The sequence below is a fragment of the Penicillium antarcticum genome (assembly GCF_028974205.1).
Source record: "Penicillium antarcticum strain IBT 31339 chromosome Unknown utg000003l_segment0_segment0, whole genome shotgun sequence".
Taxonomy (NCBI): Eukaryota; Fungi; Ascomycota; class Eurotiomycetes; order Eurotiales; family Aspergillaceae; genus Penicillium; species Penicillium antarcticum.
In genome coordinates this window covers 2,535,280-2,562,957 of record NW_026695301.1, presented here as the reverse complement: position 1 = coordinate 2,562,957, position 27,678 = coordinate 2,535,280, and the positions used below count along the sequence as shown (strand labels likewise).

The 27,678-nt window shown below is 48.9% G+C and overlaps 8 protein-coding genes across 8 annotated transcripts; 5 read left to right on the top strand and 3 right to left on the bottom strand.

The window, feature by feature from the left end:
- Positions 1-890: 890 nt before the first annotated feature.
- N7508_003686 (FTR1 family protein) lies at positions 891-2,214 on the top strand (the record flags this gene model as incomplete). Its single annotated transcript, XM_058461752.1, has 4 exons — positions 891-921; positions 978-1,102; positions 1,155-1,600; positions 1,662-2,214. The coding sequence occupies 4 exons, from the start codon at positions 891-893 to the stop codon at positions 2,212-2,214; spliced, it is 1,155 nt and encodes a 384-aa protein (XP_058322329.1).
- An 836-nt stretch (positions 2,215-3,050) lies between these two features.
- Positions 3,051-4,895, top strand: fetC (putative ferrooxidoreductase Fet3; the record flags this gene model as incomplete). Its single annotated transcript, XM_058461751.1, has 1 exon — positions 3,051-4,895. One exon carries the CDS (start codon positions 3,051-3,053, stop codon positions 4,893-4,895), a length of 1,845 nt encoding a protein of 614 aa, XP_058322328.1.
- Positions 4,896-5,355: 460 nt separating this feature from the next.
- Positions 5,356-7,267, bottom strand: N7508_003684 (uncharacterized protein; the record flags this gene model as incomplete). The annotated part of the gene is made up of 4 exons (XM_058461750.1): positions 5,356-5,766; positions 5,832-5,981; positions 6,411-6,655; positions 6,724-7,267. The coding sequence occupies 4 exons, from the start codon at positions 7,265-7,267 to the stop codon at positions 5,356-5,358; spliced, it is 1,350 nt and encodes a 449-aa protein (XP_058322327.1).
- Positions 7,268-7,886: 619 nt separating this feature from the next.
- N7508_003683 (uncharacterized protein) lies at positions 7,887-9,086 on the top strand (the record flags this gene model as incomplete). Its single annotated transcript, XM_058461749.1, has 3 exons — positions 7,887-8,277; positions 8,331-8,604; positions 8,693-9,086. 3 exons carry the CDS (start codon positions 7,887-7,889, stop codon positions 9,084-9,086), a joined length of 1,059 nt encoding a protein of 352 aa, XP_058322326.1.
- Positions 9,087-10,864: 1,778 nt separating this feature from the next.
- Positions 10,865-11,899, top strand: N7508_003682 (uncharacterized protein; the record flags this gene model as incomplete). The annotated part of the gene is made up of 1 exon (XM_058461748.1): positions 10,865-11,899. One exon carries the CDS (start codon positions 10,865-10,867, stop codon positions 11,897-11,899), a length of 1,035 nt encoding a protein of 344 aa, XP_058322325.1.
- Positions 11,900-16,451: 4,552 nt separating this feature from the next.
- Positions 16,452-19,250, bottom strand: N7508_003681 (uncharacterized protein; the record flags this gene model as incomplete). The annotated part of the gene is made up of 3 exons (XM_058461747.1): positions 16,452-17,308; positions 17,364-19,158; positions 19,212-19,250. The coding sequence occupies 3 exons, from the start codon at positions 19,248-19,250 to the stop codon at positions 16,452-16,454; spliced, it is 2,691 nt and encodes an 896-aa protein (XP_058322324.1).
- A 1,508-nt stretch (positions 19,251-20,758) lies between these two features.
- Positions 20,759-22,474, bottom strand: N7508_003680 (uncharacterized protein; the record flags this gene model as incomplete). Its single annotated transcript, XM_058461746.1, has 3 exons — positions 20,759-21,901; positions 22,001-22,311; positions 22,390-22,474. The coding sequence occupies 3 exons, from the start codon at positions 22,472-22,474 to the stop codon at positions 20,759-20,761; spliced, it is 1,539 nt and encodes a 512-aa protein (XP_058322323.1).
- A 2,251-nt stretch (positions 22,475-24,725) lies between these two features.
- On the top strand, positions 24,726-27,662 carry N7508_003679 (MCM DNA helicase complex subunit MCM6; the record flags this gene model as incomplete). The annotated part of the gene is made up of 2 exons (XM_058461745.1): positions 24,726-27,470; positions 27,546-27,662. 2 exons carry the CDS (start codon positions 24,726-24,728, stop codon positions 27,660-27,662), a joined length of 2,862 nt encoding a protein of 953 aa, XP_058322322.1.
- Between the last annotated feature and the right edge of the window lie 16 nt (positions 27,663-27,678).

The following is a 27,678-nucleotide window of genomic DNA, read 5'->3' as shown; positions in this document are numbered from 1 at the left end:
TCGATCAAATAGAGAGGCTATTAGTTGGCTACCACTCGTACATTTTTAAGCATAGCAAATAAAGTTTTACTTGCCGCCAACGCAAAGGTTTCATGTAAGAAATGCACGGATACTCGAAAAGCACATAAATGAAGTCTACTAGTTAGAGAAGCTATATCACGTTTCCGTGGTGAGAGAGAGGTCGAGGAAGCGAGGTCTAATCGTGCTGAGCGGGCATCGCCGGTCGCTACTCCGACCAATGAGAGGCGCCCACAGGCAGTCTCTGTAAAATGCCTGGACATAAAAGAAATAAGTGCCCAGAGAGGTCTGAATAGCTTCGATTTCGTTTACCTCGCGTTATGGTTGAAAAAATGATTAAATAATCGTCGATATACTGGGTGGGTGCGGCGTTCGCTTACATGCTACGTTAGTGGCACCAGTCCACTCCCACGTGCGAGTGATGAAGTTTGGCCCAGCAGTCCCAGCGGGGAAGGAAAGATTTTCGTGGCGCTAAAAGCACAACACATGCTTGTTTTCCCTGCAGTCCCGACCCTCTTCGGTAATTGAGCACACTCTAACCGCGACGTTGATCTCATTTGCCGGATGATCCCTTTCAAAGCCGTTCAGCCGCCATTCCCCGGTTAAGCCGCGATCCCCCGTCAACCCACTAGAAAAACAAAAGAAAGATGAAAAGGAAGCACACGGCACGGAATCGTCCGGGTTAACCTTTTCGCCAAGGTTTGATCAGATAGCCGGGTGAATGTAAATGACGCTAGTAATTTTCAATACGAGCTCGCACAGACCCTTCTCCGTTGCTCTCCAATTTACTGTTTGGATCTCAACTTGACTTTTTTTCTCCTTCGCGATTGAGCTCATCTTCCTCTCTGGGCGCGTATCTACTAGTCGTCAAAATGGGCAATAATCCTGTCTTTGCTGTGACAGGTAAGGCAACCTGCTCTTCGCATGGGAATGAGGTACCAATACTAACGCAACAATAGTGTTCTTCATCTGTTTCCGAGAATGCTTAGAGACAACAGTGGTTGTGTCTGTCTTGCTTGCATTTCTAAAGCAGTCGCTGGGAGCCGAGGAAGATAAAGCTACCTACAAAAGGCTGGTGAAACAAGTATGCATACCCCTTGGTTTAATCGCGAATTTGGTCATTAATCATTCAACAGGTCTGGCTAGGATGTGGTTTAGGACTGTTAATTTGTCTGGCAGTTGGTTGTGGCATGATCGGTGCGTTCTATGGCCTCGGCACCGACACTTTCTCCAGCACGGAGGACATCTGGGAAGGTGTGCTGGGCATCATTGCTTCTCTCATCATCACCATCATGGGCGCCGCTCTTCTGCGAGTCTCTAAGCTGCAGGATAAGTGGCGTCTCAAGCTTGCCAAAGCTCTGGCGCATGAACATAACCCCAATGAGACGCGCAAGGGCCGTGTTAAGAGATGGCTTGAGAAATATGCCATGTTCATCTTGCCCTTCATAACTGTGCTACGTGAGGGTCTAGAAGCTGTCGTCTATGTTGGTGGTGTCGGATTGGGGTTGCCTGCTAGTTCGTTCCCTTTGGCTGTGTTCTGCGGTCTTTTGGCAGGATTTGCGGTTGGATATGTGATCTACAAGTAAGCACTCTTGCCAACCTTCCTCATTACCTTCTGAGCTATGGCGCTAACATGATTCAAGGGGTGGTCGTGAGACTTCGATGCAGATTTTCTTGATCATTTCTACCTGCTTCCTCTACCTTGTCGCTGGTGGTCTGTTCTCGCGTGGCGTTTGGTACTTCCAGAACAACACCTGGAACAAGATCATTGGAGGCGACGCTTCCGAAACTGGATCTGGTGCAGGATCATATGACATCCGACAAAGCGTGTGGCACGTTAACTGCTGCAACCCCGAGCTGGGTGGCGGTGGAGGCTGGGGTATTTTCAACGCCTTGCTTGGTTGGACTAACTCGGCGACCTATGGCTCAGTAATCTCGTACAACCTTTACTGGATCTGTGTCATGATTGGCTACGGTTTGATGTTCTATCGTGAGCGTCGGGGTCCTATTCCCGTTTTAGACCCAGCGATGAGCAAGGTTGCAGGCTATAAAGCGAGAACCAGGGCATTCATCCTTCGCCGACCTCTTGAGGAGCCAGCTCCTGTTGAGATGAGCGGCGCTATGGAGCACACTATCACGGACAAGAAGGGCTCTGGGGCTGGGGTTTCTACTGTTGTCAAGCCTGCTGATGCATAACCGCTTTCATGGTGGCTGGTGTGGGAATAAGAGCCATCGCTCCAAAAAAGAAGACGTGGCGGCATACCTGCAATCAGATAACGAATGTGGCTGTTGGGAAATAATTATCGATGATACACAATTTGCAAAATTCGGTGTTTTAAAAGAGAAATACCGACCGTACTGAGCACAGACCCCTAAGGGCCTAATGTTGTCTTAGCAAAGCTTAGCTCCATTTTGACCCGTGGATTGTCCGTCTGCATCCATGGCTAACCCAAAGCCACATTAATTTGGCCAATCAATCTCTCACATGGGATCAGATTATGTTTTCCCAATCTGATTGTCTTTTCTCTCTGTCCGATCATCATCCCGCTAAATTTTCCTGCCGTAGGATTGTTGATCTTAATCCTTTGCCGCTGAAAAAGAATTGTCGCAGGTAGACCAGAAGGCATATCCCTTGCAGGTCCCGAATGTACCTGCTGATTGCTGCGCTGATCTAGTCCCACATAGGCAGCTGCATTCTTCCGTGCGCCATGTAACACAGACATGGGTCTGTCCCTAGGCCCACTCTTGACTCAGTCATCGCTTCAAGAGGACCGAGTTGACAGCCACCAGCCAAGGTTTTTACACTTTAGTCTGGTTTGCCCCACCCTGTAAAAATGGTCAGATCGATAATCGTAACACGGTATGCAAACTCACCCGAATACGAAACTTTACCACGGTCTCAGTCCGCTTTTTGCAAACTTATCAATCTTTTGCAGTCCAAGCGCCATATCCAACCACATGGTTGGATCTTTTTTCTCCTTCACTTTGCTCTCCTCGCATCCGTCAGTCACCCCAACGGCGAATTCTTCAAAATGAGGAGTCTGACGCCGTATCTACTCTTCCGATTGGCATTCCTTTACTTCTTTGTTCATTCTTGTCAAGCCAAAACTGTCACTCTTGACTTCAATGTTACATGGGTGAACGCCAATCCCGATGGCCTCTCCGAGAGAAAGGTGGTCGGTATCAACGGGCAATGGCCACTGCCTATTATTGAGGTGGACAAGGGAGACCAGCTTATTGTCAACACATATAATGGCCTTGGTGACAAGTCCACTTCGATCCATTGGCATGGTATGTTCCAAAATGGAACAAATAACATGGATGGTCCATCCATGGTGACTCAATGTCCTATCCCTCCTGGCTCCTCATACACATACAATTTCACTGTTAACCAAAATGGAACGTACTGGTATCATTGCCACACTGATGCCTGTTATCCCGATGGATACCGTCAGGCGTTGATCGTGCACGATAACAGCTCATACTTCAACGACATGTATGATGAAGAGTTCACGGTTACTGTCAGTGACTGGTATCATGAGCTTGTCGAGGACATTATGCCGTCATTCATCAACTTGGCCAATCCCACTGGTGCCGAACCAATCCCTCAGGCTTTCCTCTTCAATGATACTTTGAACAGTAGTATTTCCGTTGAACCTGGCAAGACCTATCTCTTCCGTTTGATCAATATTGGGGCTTTCGTTGCGCAATATTTCTACATCGAAGATCACACATTCCGCATCGTTGAGATTGATGGAGTATATACGGAGCCTACCGAGGCCGATATGCTCTACATCGCAGTTGCGCAGCGATACTCCATCCTTGTGACCACAAAGAACTCAACGGAGAAGAACTATCCAATTGTGACGGTTGCCGACTCAGCCCTTTTGGACACAATTACACCAGAGCTCAAACTCAATCAGACAAACTGGCTCGAATACAACTTTAATGCCGCTCACCCTCAAGCCGTTATGACCGTGGACGTCGCCTCAGATCTTAATCCGTTCGACGACTTCACGCTAGTTCCCTACGACAAAGAGCCGCTTCTACCAGATGCTGACATGACGATTGATCTCACAGTCATGATGGATAACCTTGGTGACGGAGCAGGCTATGCCTTCTTCAACAACATCTCTTACACAAGGCCGAAGGTACCAACCCTCTACTCCGTCCTCTCATCCGGAAACCTCTCGACAAACGCCGAAGTCTACGGAGAATACACACACCCAATGGTTCTGGGCCACAACCAAGTTGTAGACATCGTCCTCAACAACGGCGACTCCGGCTCCCATCCATTCCATCTTCACGGTCACTCGTTCCAAGTCATCGAGCGCTTCCCTTCATACGGTGAGCACTTCTACGACTACGCCGACGGCGACCCAGTTACCTACGACCCATCCAACCACACCGCATTCCCAAAGTACCCAGCAAGACGAGACACCCTCGTTCTACCTCCTCAGGGCTACTTCGTCATTCGCTTTGTCGCAGATAACCCTGGTGTCTGGTTCTTTCACTGCCACATTGACTGGCATTTGTCACAGGGTCTAGCTATGACTCTGATTGAAGCACCTGAGCAGATGCAAGAGCGCATGACGATTCCAGCGGACCAGTATAAGGCTTGTGATGCGGCTGGTGTGAAATATGAAGGAAATGCTGCTGGAAACACTGAAGATTATCTTGATCTTACTGGCCAGAATAAGCAAGTTCCTTGGTTGCCAGCTGGTTTCACTGCTAAAGGTATTGTTGCTATGGTGTTTTCTTGTGTTTCGGCTTTCTTGGGAATGGCTTTTATCTCTGTCTATGGAATGTCGGGTATTCAACAGAGTAAGAAGGAAAATGAGGCTCAAGAAACAGTGGTCAGCTCGGAGTCATCTTGATTTTGTGAAATTGTTCGTCATTCTTTCTGTTATATACACACTTTGTACATACATGGCTCTTTCTATGGCGAATTTATATCGCATAATTTCTTTATCCGTTGCCCTGGTTATTTTGCTCGAATAAGCTATCTCAGAATGTAAGAGACAATTTAACAGGGGTCATAGGACAATCCCTTCACACTCCCTCTCGTTTGTTTATAGCTGTTTACAGCCTAAGTGAATATAAAGTGGGCAAAAGAGGCACAACAGAGAGAGACCAAGGTAAAGCAAAGTAAGGTCAAAGCAAGTCAAAAACAATTGTTAGACAATCAGTCAATGGTTGCCCTAATATTTTCTAGGGCTATATAAACTCCCTTTTAGACTTCAGTGTCTAGAAAATAAAACACATCCAAAAAAATATCATCATTGGTGACTCTAAACTTTCCTTGTGGCCGAAGGGATGGTGAGAAGCGGAATGTGGTTAGTTGCCACCTGTCCAGGACTCGATCCACAGGACGACTTGGCGCTGAACAACTGCAGCTGCAGCCATGATATCCCGATGAGCCAGGAGGCAGTCTTGGAAAATGGCAATCTCGGTAGCACTTCGGGCCTCCAGGCTGTTCTGGATCTCGGCCATGCTAGCACGCTGGGCCAGAATGCCCCCTTCGAAAGCGACTTTGAATACTGGGATGTCGCGCTGGAGCTCTCGGGCGTACACTGTGTGCATCGCGAGATGGTGGGCAGCAACCATGATGTCCGTTGGCAGTTCGGGCACCTCACGGAGGAGAAGTTGAGGAGGGCCAACAGCAGCCTCGGGCTCGGGCTCGGGCTCGGGCTCGGGCTCGGAAGGGATCGAAGGAATATCGTCGCTGGGGGCAGCGGTTTCTTTCTTCTATGGTACAACATTGATTCGCTGAGCTCAGATAAGGCGCCTAGACTGAGGAGACGTAGTCTTACCTTGGCCTCGGCTTTGGCCTTGGTCTGGCGAAGGCTCCGGGTGGCAGCGAGAGAGGTGGGAGGAGGGGCTGTTCCAGTAGACTGGACAGCACCATGCATTACGGCCTCGGTGGCAGGGGGAGCAACTGGGGGATGAGTGCAGCGGCACTTCTAGGCCTTGCAGTCAGCACAGACATGAGGCATCTCATCAGTGTCCACTGAGATGAGGTTATGGGGATGATGACGAGGTGAGGTAGGAATGGAGGCCGGCTGAGCTTGCTTTTGCATGATCGATTAGATGGATTTGAGGTTGGGAAGGTTATGGGCTGGTACGACAATTACAATCGTATCGCCGCGGGGGGATTCATGGAGGAAAAGGAAATTAAGTAGGAAGAAGATACGCGACAGCAAAACGACCACACGGCCGAATCTGGAAGGAAGGCAAACGCTCAAGTAAACACATCTTCCTGGAGTAACCCGAGTACTAGAATTTGACAGTATTGATACACCGGTCTGCAAAGAAGATTTTGGGGCCGTGTACATTCGACTGTGTCCATGTCCATGGAAGGGTTTTGTTGGCACAAATTATCATGGCCAAACCTCAGTCTCGTTCCATTGAGCATTATCCGAGCCATTTGCAGCTTCCAGTATCCATTTCCATCTCTTTCCATCCTCTTGCTTTGTCAAATCCAAACGCTCAACCTCCTCTGGGTGAATTACCACAACTCTAAAGTTATTGCGAGCAACGGGGTCATGAAGATCTGTGACTTTCTGGCCAAGTTTCAGATCTGGATTGCTGGCGCTCTGGGATCTAGGCAGCCCGGGTGGGGGGTTTCGAAAAGAACCTATATTTGCCAGTCAATATAAGCTTCTTAAATAAGACAGCAATTGTGGTTAGAGAGAAAGCGCATACCTCTTGCAACCGGTGAATGGTTTGCAAAGTACTTGGTGACAGCTTTGTCCCACGTCCAATATGCGATATCACGATCGTGACCTTTCAGCCGCAAGCTCTTCTTGATCTCCTCTCGGGATGCCTTCTCGTTCTCTGACTCATTGCCTGTGGGATCTCCAATTGCATATGCAGTCCCCTTGATACGCCATTGGGTCATAAAATCCCTTAGCCAAAAGACTGCCTCAATAGCATTCCCAGAAGACTCCAGCTGAGGGAGCTTTTCCATTCGAGTATCGGTGGTGAAGCAAAGCATGTCACTCTCATATGTCGGTGGATTGCCACCACCTTCAACCTGCTCGTCCATGGCTTCCTGGCCTTTCGGGTGAAGTTCAAGTTCAGGAAAGAAACCACGGCAACCACAGGTGCGCAGACGAGGCACGGGACGGTTTCGAGCATCATAGCCGATAGTAGCAATTGTGAACTCATGTCCTGGCGTTTGTTGGAGATGCGAGTCAAGTATATCACGCCATGGTGCACGCTGAGAGCTTGCTGGTGATGTGTTCATTGCTGAGATTCCAATTGGAGAAGAGGATGTAGAGCTAGACCGATGCGCTGGTGGGCTTCCACGACTTGTCTTAATTGCACCAAGACGCTGAAGGGCTATTCTTAGAGGGGTTTGGTGACTGGATGAAATGGATGCTAACTCCATCAACTGTTACAATGATGACGTCTTTTCACAAACGTGGAATACCGGATGAGCAGAGTATGACACTGCTGCTTGTCTAGCGACTTGGGATCCAGAAGATAAATTATTCAGAAGGCATAAATTGGTTAAGCGTCAAAGAGCCGACGTGAGAATTGAGATAAGCATAAAAGAAGACAGGTTGACCATGGTTGGTCGTGGTGACATCAGATCAAGTGGTCCGTGCGTGGTTTAGCTATTAAAGGCCTGTCAACTGATATACCAGTGTGAGCCATGTTCATATTGATTTTGTAGATACATTATATATATACCGTGAGGCTGACTCGTAACTCTGAATACTAGTACAGGTTAAGAAAAAGACCCGTAAATATATATACTAGAAATTACATACTGAAAAACGAGTCACGTGTCGGTTATGTTGTTGGTGGAAACCTGGGACTCCCTAACCCAAGCTTTGACAATGCGGTAATGCAAAGTCAAGATGCATCAATTCCAAAAAAATTATGTATGGAAGCGAGTGTCAACTGGGATCAAACTTGAAAATCCTAGTTTGAGCAATAATCGCCATTTATTTTCACCCCATGCGTACTCAGCAAACAAACCAACAAGAAAATACTCAACCATACCAAACATTCCCTGTGAGATTCCAGCTACCCAATTGGAATCAAAAACACATCCATTAGGATGGGAGAAAATACAAGCACAAGTTGAGCCTTATTTCGGCAACAATTGGAATTTCGCTAGCGAGAAGGAGAAAAGGGGGTTTTTGGCTATTGGGTTCTCTCGAGCCTTCAGTCACTTTTTTCCCTTGACTCTTGATTGCCGCATTGAAACATCGTGTAAGGTGTTTTATTTGACTTTGCTCATTGATGGTTGGTTGTTTGACCTAGATTTGAAAGTGGTCATTTACTAACAGTGCAGTTAGATCAACTTGAGAAGATGAGCTTTGAACAAATGCACTCTTATCGGGAGCGTGTAATGAGAATTGCGCTGGGAGCTATGAGCCCGGATAAACATGTATGTTTGGAATGGATGCTACACGATACCTTCCAAAGCATGCGCAATATCGACGAGGGACTGGCAGGTGATGCTGCCCAAGGGTTTTGCCAACTTCTGCAGGCCCAGACGTCACAGGAGCGTAGTTCAATCCAAACTCTCGGGTCGTATCTCAAATTCAGAGAGATAGATGCGGGAAAGCCGTACGTATTGCTCTACTTTGACCCTCAAAGCTCATATCATTGTCCAGGGCTAAAAGTGAGTGAACAGATTTTACACAACTCTTATTAGATTTGGTGCCAACTTGCGCCTCAATCCCGCGGAACTGGAAAGACTATCTGCTCTAGAAAGTGCTTCTTTCCGTCATATGGGTGTGATTAATGACATATATAGCTGGGAGCGAGAATGGAAAATGCACCAAGAAAACCCAACTGATGGTTCCCGACCACTGTCTGCCATCTATATCCTTGCCAACGAAACAGGGTTACCTTTTACGGCTTGCAAGCGATTGATGTACAGCTACTGCCGAGAATTGGAGCTTATCATCAAGCATACTGGGGATGAGCTCCAAGCTGATAGCGTCAGTAAATGGACACCAGAGATGGATATGTATTTCAAAGGGTTGGAAAGTTTTATGCGTGGAAATGAGCTATGGAGTCAGTGGACTCCAAGATATCGGCAATAAGATAGTTCCTGTTCGATTTCAGACTGCCAAATAACAGTTGCAATCTTTTATTTGCCTTTAAATGACTTTGGTTTCGAAAAGAGGGTCATTGACACAGTTGTATGGTAAGATCTTCAAGGCTATACTTTTCAACAGATACTAGGATATCGCAATATGATATACCAGGTCTATACGAATACAGGAGATACAGGAGACCGAAAGTAATTAGAAGTCTAAAATGCCACTTGGGTCATCTTGATCATAAACATTCCGCCCGTCGGCGATCACTATCCACTAGGATCGTCTAAGCTCGCCAAGCGTTTATTTAAAGTAGTCACATGATACTGGTCGGAGTCATGAATTTGTTGTAATTGTACAGCAGCTTCATCTGGAACTGAATATTCCAAACGATATGTGTGCACTCAATCACGCTGCATCGGATGTATAACCGCGCAATCACGTAATCCAGTCTGAATCACCATGTCCAAAACCCGAGTTATGGAGAATATCACGTGGATAGTATAAGCTACAAGAATAACAATAACTTACTAGTAGATCCGGGGACCATATTATGTTAGTTCGTTACAGAGGTACCCGATACCAGCTACTGTATGGCACAAAGCACTGCGGATGAAGTTTACGATACCACTAATACCAACCATTCCCTTTCGATTTGGCTCGATCAGCCAACCACGAGCGCTCATCGTTGTGGTGGGACCACCCCGGGCTCTCCCGGTCTTCCGCGGGAGGGATCGTCCGGCTCCTAATCCATAGCTCAGGTCCCTCTGTAATCCCCTGTCACATTTTCCAAGTGGTCCCCGTGATCCCCGTAGTCCCCGATCTCCGAGTCCAGGTCCCCGACAGCCGTTACGTGTCATACCTCACTTAGGAATGGCGCCGAATGTAAGTGATTACCCTTTCCCTTCGCTTGGGTAGTCCGGATCAAAAATTTCAGTGACACTCGTTTGTTTCGGCTTTACTTCGTAGTTGCTTCAATTTTGATAACTCCAAAAGTTCCCCTCTACTTATCTTTGTTACGGTTGCCGGGAGACTTGAGCTCCATGTCTCCGAGGAATGGATGTCTCGGAAGGCAGTCGGTCTTTTCAGACAATCTATTTGAGGATCATCACGACAACGTGTTGGGGCCAAATTGTAGAACTACATGTATGCATGTATGCTATCCAATGGCGTAGAGAATACGACAGCACAACCCTGTTTCGTCATCCTTAGGGCAACACTACTCACAGACTAAACAACCTGACACCTGCCGGCATTCACCGCTCCTGAAAATCATGTCAATCACTCCGTTTCAAACAGTCTGCATGGTTATATGTAAAAGATGCAGCTGGCCCTATGATGTGCAACTTTCCGACTATTCATCTGATCCAAAATAACCTAGCGCCATACGAAGCAGTACGAGTGGGTCCCAGAGCAGTACGAGTCCCTTACCAGTACCCGCTCGACTCATTTTCTCGATGTTTCTTTTCTTCCTCCCTTCCCCTCCCCAGACTCTCCTTCACCGTCACTTGCGTTTTACACCACGCAGATCCCAGTCAACTCTTCTACACTGAGGGGTTAAAGATCACCTTCATCCGCTTTTCCTCCGGCGTCCCGACACAGCGCTAAACACAGCATTTCGCCTCCGGCTTTCTACCTCCCCGAATTGCGATCTGGGTCGAACTCACGATTTATGACGACACGAACAGCTTGCATACCCCTTTATTTCTAATATATCGACCCTACAATCTACATACTCAACTTGCGGAACCGTTGCAACATCGGTGTCGACATCTAAAGCGATGGCATCAATGGATGCTCTGGGGGCCTTCACCCACATGAAAGACAACCTCCCCGCATGGATCACCCGCGTATCAGAGCTTGCAGCCCACACCCACACCAGGCACGATGAATACTCCGAAGCCTACAGGCGTCACACGAACTTCAAGTCCCGCCGACGCAAGAACAGCTCCGTATGCTCAATCCACACCGATGATCTTGTCCCAATCGCCCAACGTAAAGAACCCAGCCCAGAACTTTCCGCGGCGGTGACACCCAATGACGCACCCGATGCTGGTCAACGCTCAGGCCGCAAGCGATCCTCCGACAAGGCCCCATCTGTCGAGTCGAACGAAGAATACGCGTTTGTGAGCACAAGGCACAATGTCATTATCGAATACGACGGACACACACAGAAGACGCTCGAGACGATCGTTCGAGATATCGGAGTGGCAAGGAACAACATGCGACGAGCGAAAATGGCAATGACGCCGCGTGCTGGCATCCGCGCCGGAATCCTGAACCGAGGCATGAACTTGAATATGCCAAGCACAACATCACAGGCCTCATCGCCACTTTCCTGTATCCGAAGCACCCGGACAGCATCTGGAATTGTCGGTGTCTCTGGAACTAGTGTCCTACGGAAAGAATCGCCCTTCGACTACGCTGACAAGCAACTGGAACTCGCTCACTCTCTGTGTGAGACGGCAGCTTACCAAATTCTTCGATCTGGTGACTGTGGGACGGAACTCGACGGAGTGGAAGAGAAGTTCAAGATGCTACTTGAGGCCGCAATCAACGAGGTGCATCGTATTATGGCCGAAAAGAAGCAGCAGGAAGAACTAGAAGCACAACAAGCTGATGGGACTGCGCAACACGACGCACCTCCCAAACCACCCCCGACCCCTTCCGCAGCGCGACTGGCCAGAGTAGCCGCAATTGCGTCTAGCAAGCCCTCAACGACTACCGCAGGCGCCATCGAAGTCGACGACAATTCCTCCCTATCGGCCGAGTCAATTGACCTTTCCGCATTCCGATCATCAAGGATCCGAGTGTAGGAGCACCACACATCACCTCATATTAGCGATTTAGCGTGTCTTGAAACCCTTCCAGTATAACATTGCCAGTTGATACCTTCGATTTGTTGGGATACCATTTATTTTCTGTCTCGGATTGGCCTCTGAAGAGCCTTTTCTACCTGCATATTTGACTGCGATCGATTTGCGACTCTGGGTTCGCGCATACATTTCACCATTCTTTGACTCTTTCGCTACCTGTCTTTTACTCATCTTCCCCACTGTCCTTTGATCACATTTTCCACGGACTCGCGTTTCATTTGGGATACCATTCTCCTGTCTGTCTCTTGCATCAGCTCATGACTCAACCAGGAGAGCACGGCGTTGGCATTGGCGTTTCTATCTGGTTTTCATTTGGTTTTTTATGAGCACTGATTTGGTTCAATTCAACCTAACGGACTTGGGGCTTGCTTAACAATACTAAGCTATGTTGCAGTAAACACTCGGCTGGAGATTGACTATTATCAAAGTTCCCTTATTCAACATCCTCAGATCAGGATCTTGGAATTTGAAATTGGCGTACAAGTAGTCTCCACAAAAGACTGGTACTACAGTCGGAGGCGTAACGGCCCCCGACATCCCACAATGATTTGATCAAGTCCCACCGCTAGTCATGTACAATATACAAACATCCTTTCCATTGGTTCTCTGTCATTTCCTGTAGGAATCTTAGGCACACTTGGCTCGGTCACGGCCCCCCTGTCCATGCACGACCGTTGTCCCCATTCCCTGCTTGTTCACACTGCCAGGCAGACAATCATGCGAGTCTTCGCTGTCTAATTTGCCAAGCGAGCGAATCATCCCGCGCAGCATTTGATCGACGATTCAGGAGGTATCTTTCAGTGGGTACATGCTTTGGTACGGGGAGTCACATTCGCAGTCGTAGTCGCTCTCGCTTCGAGTGATTGATACCCAACCTTCCTCAATAGGTAAATAGTCGGGCCATAGAGCTAGCGTCGCGGCTAAGAATAACACTAATAATTACACATCAGCCATGTCTAGTAAGCTAGTGGCCAGGCTACCAGGGTAACGCTTACGGCTTACGAGGCGAAAAAGAAAAAAGAAAAAGCCTCACACGTAAAACAACTATATTAAAAGTGACCCTCTATGTGAACTACCATTCTCGAATTTATTGCGGTTCAGATCCCTTTTCTCCACTGAAACTCGTCCACTAGCCTTCAAAGTGGCAATTGGCGCTTGATTGTCCCTTACTGTGCGGTTTGACGATTAAGAGTAGGTGTACATGTTCTGCTTTGGTGTGTGTGCAGGATATATGCACGGCATTTACATCATCGAGCATGAGAAACAGGTATTTATGCAAGACGATTCCAAATCCCCATTCTCAACGATACCCTTGATTTTCGATGAGAGGAGCGCGGGATGCGCTGTTCTCTGTTGTGTAGGGAGGGAGTATGGCGTACAGGTATAAAGGAACTACTGTACTTCCAAGACGCGGCATATAATATCGGTAACCAAATGGGGAACGCCTCTTCAACATGTACAAGAACGAATGCGTGGAGGTCTAGACACTGGTAGGTTCGGTCGATCATGGATATCATTTCATTCGATGTGAACCTATGATATCGCAGAGACAGGGGTTGTTCACTGACAGGTACATAAGCTGTACTTGTGGACATTACCATGGTCTGCTCGTATTACATTCATACAAGTACACGTACCTTGTACGAGCGGTCCTTTTGCATTCAGGTTAGCTTACCTCCAAACTACAGTACATCATCGCGGCTGTCGTACCTTTGAGAGACGGTCGGCGTCTCAGTTTGAGCACACTCCGCCTCTAGAACACGGATGATTTTAATCGAAAGTTCCATCGCAATGTAACCGAAGACTTAGGCTGAACTTTGAGTAGATTAAAGGGTTAACTTGGGCTGTCAATGGGGTTCCTTATGGTTGTTTGGGTGGAGTCTGTTACTTTTACTCGTTATAGAATAGTACCTCGTCTGTAATACGTACACACAAGCCATGAAATAACGGTAGAGCCAGCCCCCTGCCCCGCGCGCCCGTCTCCCTGGATAATGATCGACCTCCTGTGTGGCTCGGCTGAGGTGGAGTCGCATTTTGATTCCTTTTTAAGGGGGTCCGGAGAATAGCTCTCGTATTTTACAGGCAAAAGTACCGTGCAGTAGTTTGGAGGGGTGGAGGGGTGGAAAATGCAGACACAGTAGTGATGAGAGTGTCGTGTTCCTACTCTGTTAGCTGATAATATATGTAGTAGAGCAAAGTTGGTTATCTGTATTGAAGATTCTAAACTTTCCTCCCGTCCCAGTGGAGAATGGAGAATGCCGTAAACAACCTTTGAAGAAAAGTGACTGGATGGTCAGTTTATATCGCAAACCATGTAAATTACACCCCACCCCCGCTAGCCACAAATGACAGGTGACAAGGGCACACAGCAAGCCACGCCGTCAATTAAGCCAATAGCCAAGCACCGAACAAGGATGAGTCTTTATCTGCCGTAGTGCCAATGCCAGTGTCAGGATACGAGCAGGATTATGGTCGAAAACTCGGTCTCTTGCCCTGGCTAGGCAAGAGGGTCGGTCTCTCGCAGGATGAGATCCTACAGTAGCTTGATAAAGGGGCGCCTTACATGTATTTCAAATAGGGGCGTGATTTGATCTGTGAAAACATGCATGCAATATCCCATGCTATTAGTTTGTGCCCTTGTTTCATATGGGAGATCCTGGGGTATATCCCTACTTGAAAGATTACGTCGGGGAGGAATACGGGTATGTTTGTGTGTGTATGTGATACGAAGTACGGGTACGTGATACATGCATATTTCGCATTTATATTGCTTGATCTGAGTGGCGATGTCGCTTGCGTGTACTCGATCTAGGAGGGAGTACATATAGTTTATGCGGGATCTTTCAAGGTAAAGACCACTGACATGGAGCTTACTTGTGAGGAATGATGAAACGAATGAGTGTTCTTTGTTTTGTTTTGTATGGCAGTATTTATGAACCAAGGTTGCGATGTGAGGCTAAAGTTACCTCGGTTAGACAAAAGTACCATGGTCACGTGGACTGTTGGATCTTACTCTCTTGTTATATAGTAAGCTGAATGCTTTGAATACTTGTTGTATTCACTTCGTACTTAGTCCGTTAAGAGACGTAAGCATATATTGTGTCTCTATCTGTTTTCTATGTGATGAATTTATAGGACCAGTGAACTTGATCAGGATATATATATTGAGAACGAAGACAACGCTGTAGCAATTTGCAAAGTCGCAACAAGATGAAACAAAGAGACAGACTATTTATCCATAACAAGAGAAAACCCAGAAGCTGACAAGATACAGATCCCCTACTCAGTTGCCCTAGAAGAACGCGTATCCTCGCCACAAGCCGAGGAGCTACAAAATCAACCGAGCAAAGATGTTCCAGCAGCGGTTGCAAACCTGCCTCTCATCCTCATTGTTCTAAGCCCTATCTACAGTGAAACCTAGATGGTCCTATCAAGTAATGCTTGCAAATTACCCGCCATTTCCTCCACAACGTCCAACTCCAGGAGAATCTAAGCTGAATTCAAGCCGAATCCGAGCTAACTCTAAACCTCTGTAATCCTTGATAAGTGGCAGTTGGCTACACAGATTCAGAGTAGATCGGCTGAGACCTATCCAATCCTACAGTGACCCCGTGTGGAAGCAAGCGTTGGTAGATTCTGACCTTGCCTGACCGCAAATGCGATGATTGACCGAGGCGCAGGGATACCATACCGATGGCACTGCGTTACTTCTCCGCAAAAAAGAACTCTGCCGCCGCGAGCTGAACCATACCCACATCCCACGAGATCATGATTCATCGCCACGGGAAACAAGCAACAAAGTATCAATGCACCCAGTGTTCCATCAATCCATCCACCACATTCAAGCCTCAGCAAGTGTGAAAAGAGGAACCGAATCGGCGACGGAAACAATCTGGAGCCTCGTATGTATTACGGCCCTTGTAGTATACACTACACAACCAGAAACCAAGAGCCAAATCAAGAAAATAGAAATATCTATTCGAGTTGTGAGAACCCCAAAGAGGAATATGAATATAGTACAAGTCCATCACAGACGCAAGAGTAGGACATCATCAAGCATGGAATAAAAAAGGTAATTCCAAGTTCATGGCGAACATCACAAGTCGCAACATACAAAGATCGACATGACGCGTGAACATCTCACCAGCAATTAACAGTTAAGATTAGAGAAAGGAATGGGGGGAAGGGAAGGCCAGAGTTACATCTCAACTACATACATGTACAAAAGCAAGTAGATGTAGAGGTAGATGTAGATGTAGACTCTCAAGCTGATCCTGGATGATCCAATAGACAAAGACATAAAGAGACAGATGGGAAAGAAAGGAAAGAAAAAGTCCGGATCAGAGCCGATCTGTTCTTAGACGATCGGGTGGGTATCACAGTTTACCGAAACCGAGGACGGGGTCTACCATCTGTATATGCGAGGCAGATCCCAGACTCGGACAGACGTATCGTTGGACGAAAGACAGTAACAAAGATGAGAGGGATACGCTTAGTAGGCGATCTTCTCCTCGTAGATGGGGGGTTCGCCCTTCTCGATGTTCCACTGGATCTTGCAGTTCTCGTCGAGCCAAGATTCGTCATCCGTGATGGGGATGACGCGCATGGTGTGGGCGACTTCCTGGCTACTGATACCGAGGGGATCACGGGGAATCCAGAGGAGAGGAGCCTGAGAGGAAATGGAGGGGTGGCTGTAGGCGTCACGCTCGGCCTCCTCTGAGTAGGAGGGAAGGTTCTCCGAGGTGGGGACCAGCTTGCGCATTTCGTGGTAGCTGTTGAACCGGTCTGGGCGGAAGAACTTTGTAAAGAGGTTGGCCTTGGGAGGGGTGGATGGAACCTCGGTCAGACCCTTCTCAGCCGAGTCGACGTTGCCGACGCTGTTGTTCACATCGGCGACGCCGCTGTCGCGGGGAACCCCTGTGGAGCTGGTGGGAGCGTGCATGTCGTCGGACTTTTCATCGGGGTTGAAGTTGGTCTTCTCGGCCGCGAGGAGAGCCTCCTCTTCGGCCTCGAGGTTCTTGGGCAGGTAGTTAAGGAGAGGCTCCATGGCGCCATTCATCGAGATGTGGAAGAGGATAACGAAGACGAGGAGGATGATCTCTAGAATCAGAGGACCAACGGCAATCTGGTTGGCACCGGAGGCCATGGCGAACAGACCGATCAGGCAGACCATCAGAAGGTAGCAACCAACAGTGAGGTGCTGCAGACCACGGGTGTAGCATCTACCCTGGGTGTCGATGTTTGCGTTCGACACGTACAGGAGGTTGTACCGATAGGCGAAGTAGAAGAGGTACAGACCGATAGTACCGAAGCCCATGACCAAGGGGGCAATGCAAGAGTAGGTAATAGCTATGAAGAAGTCAGAATACTGCGTCAAAGAAGCAATAAAAGGGTTTAAACTCACCAACAACAGTCAACAGAGTGACGCCAGGGTAGACGGTACCCCATCCAAGACCAGCCAAGTTGGACCAACGATTGTACATCTTACGGGGAGTGCTGTCCAGGAACTTGCCCAGAATCTTTCCAAGAATCAGAGGAACAATCTGGAGCAAAGCACCGGAACTGAACGACAATCCTTGGAGGATAATGTAGGAAATGTAGAAGTTGGCCGAGAGAGGAATGTTCTCGGCCAGCAGTGACGCAGCCGAAGAAGGGTTTGAGATGATCTTAGTCACAACACTGGTGGCTGCAGAGGCGAGAGTAACGACCAGGAAAACCTGCACAACCTGGAAAGCGAAGAACCAATTCTGAACGGTCAATTCGACGGCGGCAGCACTGGGCTCACCACCCCACTTGGCCATCAAGCGAAGAATGATGGGGACCAGAGCAATCAGGATGGACATCAGGACAACGGGCAAAAGACCGGTAATAACACCCTTGATCCATGAGGGGACATCGTTGATGAAGCTCAAGAAGTGAACCTTGTCGATTAGAGCGTTGATGTTAGAGATGGCACCAACAGCAGCAGTTGGGATGGCCCAGAAGATGATCAAAACACAGACAAAGGCAATGGTAGCGGCATGACGACCGAGACGCTCCCACCACTTGATGCGAAGGTTGGCCCAGATAACCTGAGAAGGATCCAACCCGATGTAGCGAGGGCTCATGTGCAGAGGGAGATTGTGAGCGACAGACTGGTAAGAAGCCTGGGCATCGGCCTGGTGGTAGAATTCAACAAAGATAGAAGAAACCAGCTTGACGTCACTGGCACGGTGCTTAGCCTGCAATTCCTCGATTTCAGGGGTGAGACGCTCAATTTCGGCACGGCACCAGTTGATAGTGTCAACCTTCTTGCCGATCAGCATCTTGAGACGGTGAGTAGGACGGTCTTTGGCCTGAACCCAGCGAGCAGCGACAGAGCCGGACTCATCATCGAACTGGCCATCGCCAATTTCAGTCTCAGGGTTCTCAGCGCCCTGCTTCTTCAAAGCCTTGTTGCGAGCCTTGTTAGCCATGACAATGAGCTTGGTCTCTGCACCTTCAAGCTTCATCGCAGCGCTATCACGCTCCTTGACCTTCTCCTCGAGCTCCTTGGTATCAGAGGCAATCCAGACATTCTTAACCTTGTCGCGGCCGAAAGTGGCGCGGACCTTCTCCTTGTTCAAGAGATCAGGAGTAACCGCAGTGAACAAAACGGTGCGCGACGAAATGCGATTGGCATAGGCAGGAGAGAAGAGGTAAGCCTGGCGCAAGTTGATATAGAAGATATGCTCGCGAGTAACCAAGAAGAAGACAAAAGCAACAAAGATCCAAGAGATAAAGCAGTGCGCAAAGTAGCGCCCAGCAGAGTCCGAGTTGATGTTCGAGATAGACAGCAAGTTCAACTGAGTCTGGCCACCACCACCGGTAGCATTGACAGGCCAGAGCACAGGGAAAGTCATGCAGCAGCCAACAAACAGCAGTATGGAGCACATCTTCAGGAATCGCAGCAGCAGATAGGCGTCCATGGAGTGGTGCTGCAGAACGTATGTATCGGGGAGCCTGTACATGGCCTTGATCCAATTCACCAAGCCGGTCGGGGTATCGGGGGTGCGCTCCCAGCCGCGCAGGTATCCAATGTAGGTTCGTGGCATGTACATTCTGCGATTGGTCTTTCGCAGGAAGATGAACAGAATCACCATCACGGCGAACGACACCAGGGCAGGAACGAGAGTCGTCACCAATCCTGACGCCGAGGGCGACGCAGTCGACGGGTCGTCCTAAGTTCGCAGTCAGTAGACAAACTTCAGCCTTTGCGACCAGGCACACGTACCGCGCGAGCCATCAGCCGGTGAACACCGACGTCGGCCATTGTGAAAAATGAGATCATGTAGATAGTATATTCAGAAAAACACACGTCTATGTCGTGTATGTGTATGTGTATGTCTGGGGTTGAGTCTCCCCAGGTGTATGGAGGAAGGGAAAAAAGGATAGCTTAAGGTTGCGTGAGGGGCATGTTTTACGATCGATCTGAGCCTACGTAATTGGATCATCTCTACAGGGGGGTTTTTCTTACTTTTTTTTTTTCTCTATTTTTTAAAAGTATGCGCTGACGACCTAATGGCTCTAGTGTTACTCCCCTGTTCGGGCCTCCACTCCTGGTGGCGAGTGATCGATCCAGACTTTCAGCTTTAGGGTACGCCGAGATGCGACCTGTGATAGTCGGGTTCCTCGAGTCAATGACTCCATTGAAATCTCTCGTGTACGTTGTCTTGTTTTTTTTTTTTTGTTTTTTTATGGTAATGCCTAGAGATACACTGTTAACCAGCAGCGCCGCCACCCCCCCAAATCCCCCGGAGAAGACCGAGTCACCGCCACAGAAAGCCACTATTCTATCTCCAAGCTACTTCACCCGACGTCGATCATGACGCTCGGCCGACAGGGATGTTCAATGGTTACGCAAGGCGTCGTGCGAGACAAGATTTCTCCCGTGTCAGTTTCACACATAACACAACAGTCATTCGGTTCGATCAGAGTCTTCCCTTGGGGAATCCAGGGGTCGTGTCTCCACTAGATGAAGAGGTCCAAGTCCGGAAAAGGCATTCACGTAGCACACCGCCAGGGAGATAGGAAACGAGCAGGTTAGAATTCCATTTGATGAAACAATGAAGGTTGCCAGCTCAATAATGCGGTCTACCATACATTGGAAATCTCAAAGCCCGACATATAAGGATTGTCATATGAGAATTGTACGCTGGCAATAGCTGGGCCGCTAAGAATAGCTAGTGGGCTGCACTATTGACAAGGATCTGAGCCGAGATTTGCAGACTTGCTAGTTTCAATGTTTGCCCTACTGCAGGTGTCTTTCTCATTTCTTTCATTTCTCGTGTCTCTTCCATTCCAGCCCTTGACGCACCCCAGATCGCAACAAGGCTGCATTTTTGCGCCACAGCGGAAAAGGGGGAGTCGGGGGGGAAATCCACATGTTCAGTAGCTGGAATGCGCATGAACCATGGGCACCGTGTCATGGATTCAATCCAATCAGCCATCATGATAGTCAGTTAGTGCCCATAACTAATAGAGATCGGCGATCACTCACGTTAAATTTTGTGCGTGCGTAGTGTTAGTGTACCATATGCATAGCGTTTGCGGTGTACGGAATAGTTTCGGAGTACCAATTGTTCGGTGTCTCCCAATGCCCAAAAGCAGAATGGATCTGTCCCGAGGTTACAAGCGAGACGCTTTTCCTGGGTCCACTCCCGCACCCGTGGACTCTATGACGATTACACTTTCCCAGTATTCCGGACCCGCTGAGCTTGTGATATCAGATATCATTGAAAAATATTAATACTAATAATAATAATTATGATGATCATGCATTTATTGGCTATGAAGCTCCTCTTCAAAGACGTTGACCCCGCGGATAGGTGTGTGCAGAGAGAGGAAGCTCATGAGGATCTCGTTAAATTGGAATTGAAGGTCGGGTCGGAGTTGCTTGTGACATTGGAGCAACTCGCCTGTCGACCAACCGCGTTCGGGATCCCGTAAATCGGAATCATATCCTTCCTCCAGCAGTAACCAGAGGAGCGTTTCGCAAGCTGGATCCTGGTCCAGGTGATGCTGTTTCACCATGGCGCACACCTGTGCCAGGAACCGATCGGTTTTATCAGGGGAATCTTGAAAATACCAGAGTGCAGCGGTGATATAGATGAGGGCTGCTGTTCGGCTGACCTCTTGTGTCTGTGCGTCACGAACCACATATATGCGCCAGGCCTGCGGGACCTGGGAGGGACGCGGCCCACTGGATAGTAGAGAGAATAGTGGGCTCTCCATTTGGAATGCTTTGAAACGGTGAGGTGCTTTGGAGAGGTACCCGGGCGTGCTTTGCCGTTGCATAAGATTTTCCGCTCCACGGAGAAATGTGAGTAGCCAGTTCTGCTCGGACTGGTTGATCTTTGGGATCTCGGGTGTCATAATGTAGCGCACGTAGTGTATGAATGTTTCCACGGGCATGTTGGTCCCTGTTCGCGGCCGCATAAGTTGAACGGCTCGATTGACATGATCTTGCGCTTTCTGTTTACTCCCGAATCGTTCCTCGTGCAAGGCCATTCCAGCCAAGGCCATTGCAAGGTCATCCGGTTTCACTTCCATGGAGCCCGAGGTTGCCTCTTCGATAAGTTTGGTGGCTTGGCCGACATGGCGCTGTATTTCCAAGCTGTCTGTCATGCCGTATAGTTGTGCCTTCCACCGCGCGCAGTATGCAAGGACAACCGCCTTGAATGAGAGAGGGTTTCCCATTGCCGTACGGAATATTTGGTTCTTTAAGTAAAGGTTCTGCCCGGACCAATATGTTAACTTGTTTGTCCATAAGTCAGCTAATTCGAGATCTTCGCGGTCGTATTCCATCGGGAGACTGTCGAATGGATCTTTTCGAGAAGCATCGAGTATCGTGACAGGCGAACCAATATGTAGTGGTAGAGATTGAGAGGGTGGTTTCACATTGGAGAATCTAATTTGAAGTTGCTGCACACCATATTAGCATCCAGATCCATCACCGGTATTTAACCCTGCAGCTAGGCTGCCACAACCTTGACTGGGAGCGAAGGAAAGCGATTTCCATACCGAAAATTGACTGTCGGAAGGTTCTTGCGCTGTCGAAGACGTATCGGATTCCGTGTCGGCAATGAGTCCTGCATCTGCCTTCATCGGCCATGCGATACCACCGGAAGCTTGTTCCGCAGAGCCATGCGACATCTTGCGCTGCTTTTTTTTCTCTTGTACGTGATGGCGCATGACATGGGCGCGCTTTTCTTTAGAAGATGAATTCGAGTCGACAAAATAGAAGTGTTGACTCTTGGGTGGCTTGTTCTTTGAGTCGGGGGCGCGTCGTCGGCGTCCCGCTTTCGAGGGTTGAGGGCCATTGCCAGAGGGTGCTATCACAAATTCTATGTTAGTCACTGCCAACTGCTCTCATTTCTCTCGTGCGAGAAAAAGCAAAAAAAAAAGCATACCCGAAGCTTCCGCCTCAGGCTGGCCCGGAGGGGCAGCACTCGAGGCAAGTGTTGACTTCACCAACGGCTCCTCGTTCCCAGACATGTCGAGATGCGAGAGATAGAAGACTTCCTTCGACGTGCAATATATCACAGCTGCATACCGAACCGACGATCAACAAAATTCCTCCAGTCAAGGACTCGGGATTCGGAAGAAACCATCGCAAGCTGCACGTCCTATAAAGGTCACAAGGTCAGACCTATGAAGGAAGGGTTTCGGATGGGAGGGAGGAAGTGACCGAAAGAGGCAAAAAGGTAATTATACATACGACGTAATGCAAAGCGAGGGGGTGAGTAATTCCCCGAGGGGGGAATGCGATATGATATGGGTCTTAAATGCAGATGCAGGTGCTGGGGGGTTTTCAACCAGCAGACACCGGGATCCTTGTGGGCCGACATAGACCCATACGGGAAGATGCTCGGATCAGGTGTACATTTGGCAGAGAGGAATGTCAACGGTTGAGACCAGGCACTCTCTCAAACGCAGCCACTTGCCTGGATGGGACGAAGATCCGACCATTCCCAGCTCGGGTGGAGGGGGCTAGGTTAGGTAAGCAGCATCTACTATTACCCGATTCGGACATAGGTCTACATACATAGGCCCGCACCTTGTTTGCTTCTTCAGTCTGATGTATCTGATTCAGTAGATTGGATAATGCAACTAGGTACACGAGATAGATCTGTCTAACTGAGTCAGTCTTAACCCTGAATGTCAAAAGTACCAGGTCGGCTGCATGGTGAAACGCAGGTGCCAAGCTTGAGGCGGCGGTAATAAAGACTTAACACGAGCGATAATACGTCGTGGCTACACTAGTGACTTGTTGCATGCAACCTTGGCGCCTTTAATTTCCAATCACATTCTTACTACATTTATAGATTGAATCGGATGCGCCTGGGAATCCTATCACATACCTTAGATCTGGTTCAAGCCAACTGATACAAAAGGAGTATAGTTGCATACTAAGTCAGGTAGCATAATTGAGCTTGATAAGACGACATCTCCAGACTGTGTTAATATAGCCTAAGTTGATCCAGTTGCCCCTATTTCACTCCAATATCTTTACGAACGCACGAAAAACCCGGCAACTTTTTTACTCCACCGCGACTTCTTCACGATCACGATGCCAAGATCTCTCCACTGACCTATTAACCAATGGCTCAGTTCAAAATGAACGAAATGGATACGCGCCACGTTGTTGACTAGCACCGAGGAAGACATCGGATTCGGATTTCAACTGCCTAACTCAGCACGCAAGGAGTTAGATCCGGTTTGAGATCTATCAGCTCAGCCACAACCGATTGTTTGTTTTGAGATTGACTACCACACAATCTCACAAAGAGCTGAATATGATGTCAGGCTCTTGCAGGGCTCCATCTGACTTAACATTCAACAATCAAATTTTCAACAGGATCAAATTTAGATTGCCGGGTTTGCCGAGGGGAGCAAGACACGGCTGGAATGACAACAGCAATTTGGAACGTCACCATGTTCCTTGGGTCCACCTAAGGGCCTATTCCTCTCACCCGTCTGCAGATCCTTCGCCGAGATATACAGTAGTTTAAGGTAGATCACGGCAGATGGGTGTTATCCGAATTTGGTGGCATTTAACAGTAGGGGAGTCGTTCATGAACATGTAGAATGGTTCGCTAAGATTGGCTCCTGCTTGATCATTGCTGCACGATCCAGCTCGAGTTTGATGACTTTGAAGCAAAAGATATTGCGATGTCATTGTCAGAATTTCTATAACACAGACTATTGTGTCTTATATGACGCTCTCACTTTGCTGTGCGCATTTTTAATTCCTTTTTCCCATGCTCCACACCCCTTATAACGGTGAGATGCAGTGAGATAACCTTTCCAATCTCCCCAAAGAGAGTGATGTCTCTGTTATCATATAGCCATTCTAGGGATGTTGCATATAGCGGTGAGGGGAATAAGTTTGGCGATTCCACGCCAACCAGGAGAATGCCTAATCCCCTCAAGTTATAACCGAGCATGCGGTATATTTTTATGTGTCCGCGGGGGCCGTGGGCCGCGGGATTTTGACACGCTACATAATAATAATATTATATAAGCACCTACATGAGACTTACATAAGAAACCACTTAACGCGTCGGATAGGATTAACTGTTCTGCCGTGCACGCGTTCGCGTCGCGCGTTGCCCAAGGAGACCCGCGAAAAACTAAGATAGCAATCCCACCGAGTCCACGCTATCACCTCTCCACATTCAATTTTCAGACGTGAGAGCTTGATACCCCTTTCAACTGGCCGCATTCAGGCCGTTCGCTCTCTGCCATGTCTTCGTTATTTGACGCTGTAATTCAGTCCGAGCTAGGCTCTGGTCCTGCTCGTGAGAACTTTCAATCCGACAATCTCCCTAGCTCTCGGCGCTCGGAGAGCAATGGTCCAATGAGTGATATGAATGCTTTCCCCGATGACCGAGTTGTGGGAGCTGGGAACTCAGCAGTCAGCCGCCTTCGAAACCCATACGCCCCTGGCCCCCCACCCGTAATCGACGAGGCAGGAGAGAAGGTTCAGTCAAGCTTCGAGGACCTGCTAGAGACATTCGTGGACGAACCCCCATCATCAGCGCCCCCCTCCTCGGGACAAGTTCTCAGCAAGAACTATTACATTGCGCAGATCAAAGGAATGAAGAAATTCGAGTTATCGACTCTCTATGTTGATTTCACCCACCTCACATCCTGGGAGAATCCTATCCTTGCAGATGCCATCGCCACACAATACTATCGATTCCAACCCTTCCTCACCAAGGCGCTCCATAACCTCATCGCCAAATACGAACCTGAATATTTTGTCTCCCACCGATTGACCGCTAGCGCCTCTTCGCAAGCCAGCGCTTCCGTTTCCAACGCATATGCGAACGTTTCTGAGAACCCCGACCTCGAGCGCCAAATTCGCGAGAAGACCCGTCATCAGCAGACCGACAAGCTGTTTGCCCTTGCATTTTACAACCTGCCTCTAGTTTCCAGATTGCGACAGCTTCGGACAAACCAGATTGGAAGGTTGTTGTCCGTCTCGGGTACCGTCACAAGAACGTCCGAAATCAGACCTGAATTGTCGCTCGGAACATTCATTTGTGAAGGCTGTAAAACTGTCGTCCCGAATGTTGAGCAGACCTTCAAGTACACAGAGCCAACAGAGTGCCCGAACAACACCTGTGGCAACCGAGTAGGATGGCGCCTGGATATCGGAAAGAGTACATTCGTCGATTGGCAAAAGGTAAAGCTGCAGGAATCATCGCACGAGATCCCCACTGGTAGTATGCCACGGACAATGGATGTTATCTTGCGCGGTGAGATGGTTGACCGTGCCAAGGCCGGTGAACGCTGCATCTTTACTGGTACCTTGATTGTCGTCCCCGATGTCAGCCAACTTGGTCTTCCCGGTGTCCGCCCAGAAGCTGTCCGTGACAACGGTTCTTTCCGAGGCAACGAGGTCGGCGGTGGTGGTGTCTCTGGATTGAAGTCGCTCGGAGTCCGCGATTTGACTTACCGTCTGGCCTTCCTTTCTTGCATGGTTACGCCCGACACTACTACTCCCGGCCAGAAGCCAGAACAGCAATTGAGTGGCCAGTCAAACAACATCTTGGCTTCTTTGAACCAGAATCAAGAGGCTGATACCGGCGATGAATCAGCCCAAGAAGCTTTCCTGCAGAGTCTCACACCCGCTGAGGTGCAGGACCTCAAGCAGCTCGTGCACTCAGAATACATCTACTCTCGATTGGTGGACTCAATCGCACCGATGATTTGGGGCCATCGCCAGATTAAAAAGGGTCTCCTTTTGCAATTGATTGGTGGTGTTGCCAAATCAACAGAAGCCGAGAGCTTGCAGCTCCGTGGTGATATCAACATCTGTATCGTCGGTGATCCCTCCACCAGTAAGAGTCAGTTCTTGAAGTATATCTGCTCTTTACACCCCCGCGCAGTCTACACCAGTGGTAAGGCCTCTTCCGCTGCTGGTTTGACTGCCTCAGTCGTGAAGGATGCCGAGACAGGAGAATTCACAATCGAAGCCGGCGCCCTGATGCTTGCAAACGGCGGCGGAATTTGTGCCATTGACGAGTTTGACAAGATGGACATCCACGACCAAGTCGCTATTCATGAAGCTATGGAACAGCAGACCATATCTATTGCCAAGGCTGGTATCCACACTACTTTGAATGCCCGCGCATCTATTCTTGCCGCTGCCAACCCTGTCGGTGGTCGCTACGACCCCAAAAACACCCTTCGCAACAACTTGAACTTCAGTGCTCCCATTATGAGTCGTTTTGATGTGTTCTTTGTCATCCGTGACGAGCCTAAGGAGTCCGTTGACCGCAACCTGGCCGAGCACATTGTCAACGTGCACATGAACCGTGACGAGGCTGTCGAGCCCGAGCTCAGCACGGAACAACTGCAGCGCTACATCCGCTTCGCCCGCACATTCCGCCCTGTTTTCACCGACGAGGCTAAGGCCCTGCTGGTCGAGAAGTACAAGGAGCTGCGGACCAACGATGCCCAAGGCGGCATTGGCCGCTCCTCTTACCGTATCACAGTCCGTCAGCTCGAGTCCCTAATTCGTCTGTCAGAGGCCGTCGCCAAGGCCAATTGTGTCGAAGAAATCGTTCCAAAGTTCGTTATTGAAGCCTACGATCTCCTCCGACAGAGTATTGTCACCGTCGAGAAGGACGATGTTGAGATGGACGAGGAGGTGCCAGGTGCCACAAACAACGCCGATGAGGATCAGGAGATGGAAGATGGCGACAACGAAGGCGACAGCCCTATGCGCGATGTCGAAGCTCCCCAAGCCCCCGCTCAACCTGAGCGCCAAAAGACAAAGATCACCTATGACAAGTACGCTAAGATCTTAAACAAGATCATCAGACGTGTACACGAAGACGAAGTCAACTCCGGCGAGGGTGTCGAGCAAGACGACCTTGTACTTTGGTACCTGGAACAGATCGAAGGCGAGTTGAACACGGAAGATGACTTGGTGCGCGAGCGTGAGTTGGTCGTCAAGGTCATGAAGCGCATGGTCAAGGTGAGTTCCCATTCTTTTTTTATCGATCTTTGCATTGCCCCAAAAAATAAACCCACTGACCAACTCTTTTTATAGGACAAACTCCTGCTGCGCATCTCTGGATCCGGCCTCTCGGACGATCCTGCGCCCCGGCAAGATGAAGGTAGAGTTCTCTATGTCATGCATCCTGACTGTGTCTTCGAGGAAATGTGAGCATAGATACTCCGCT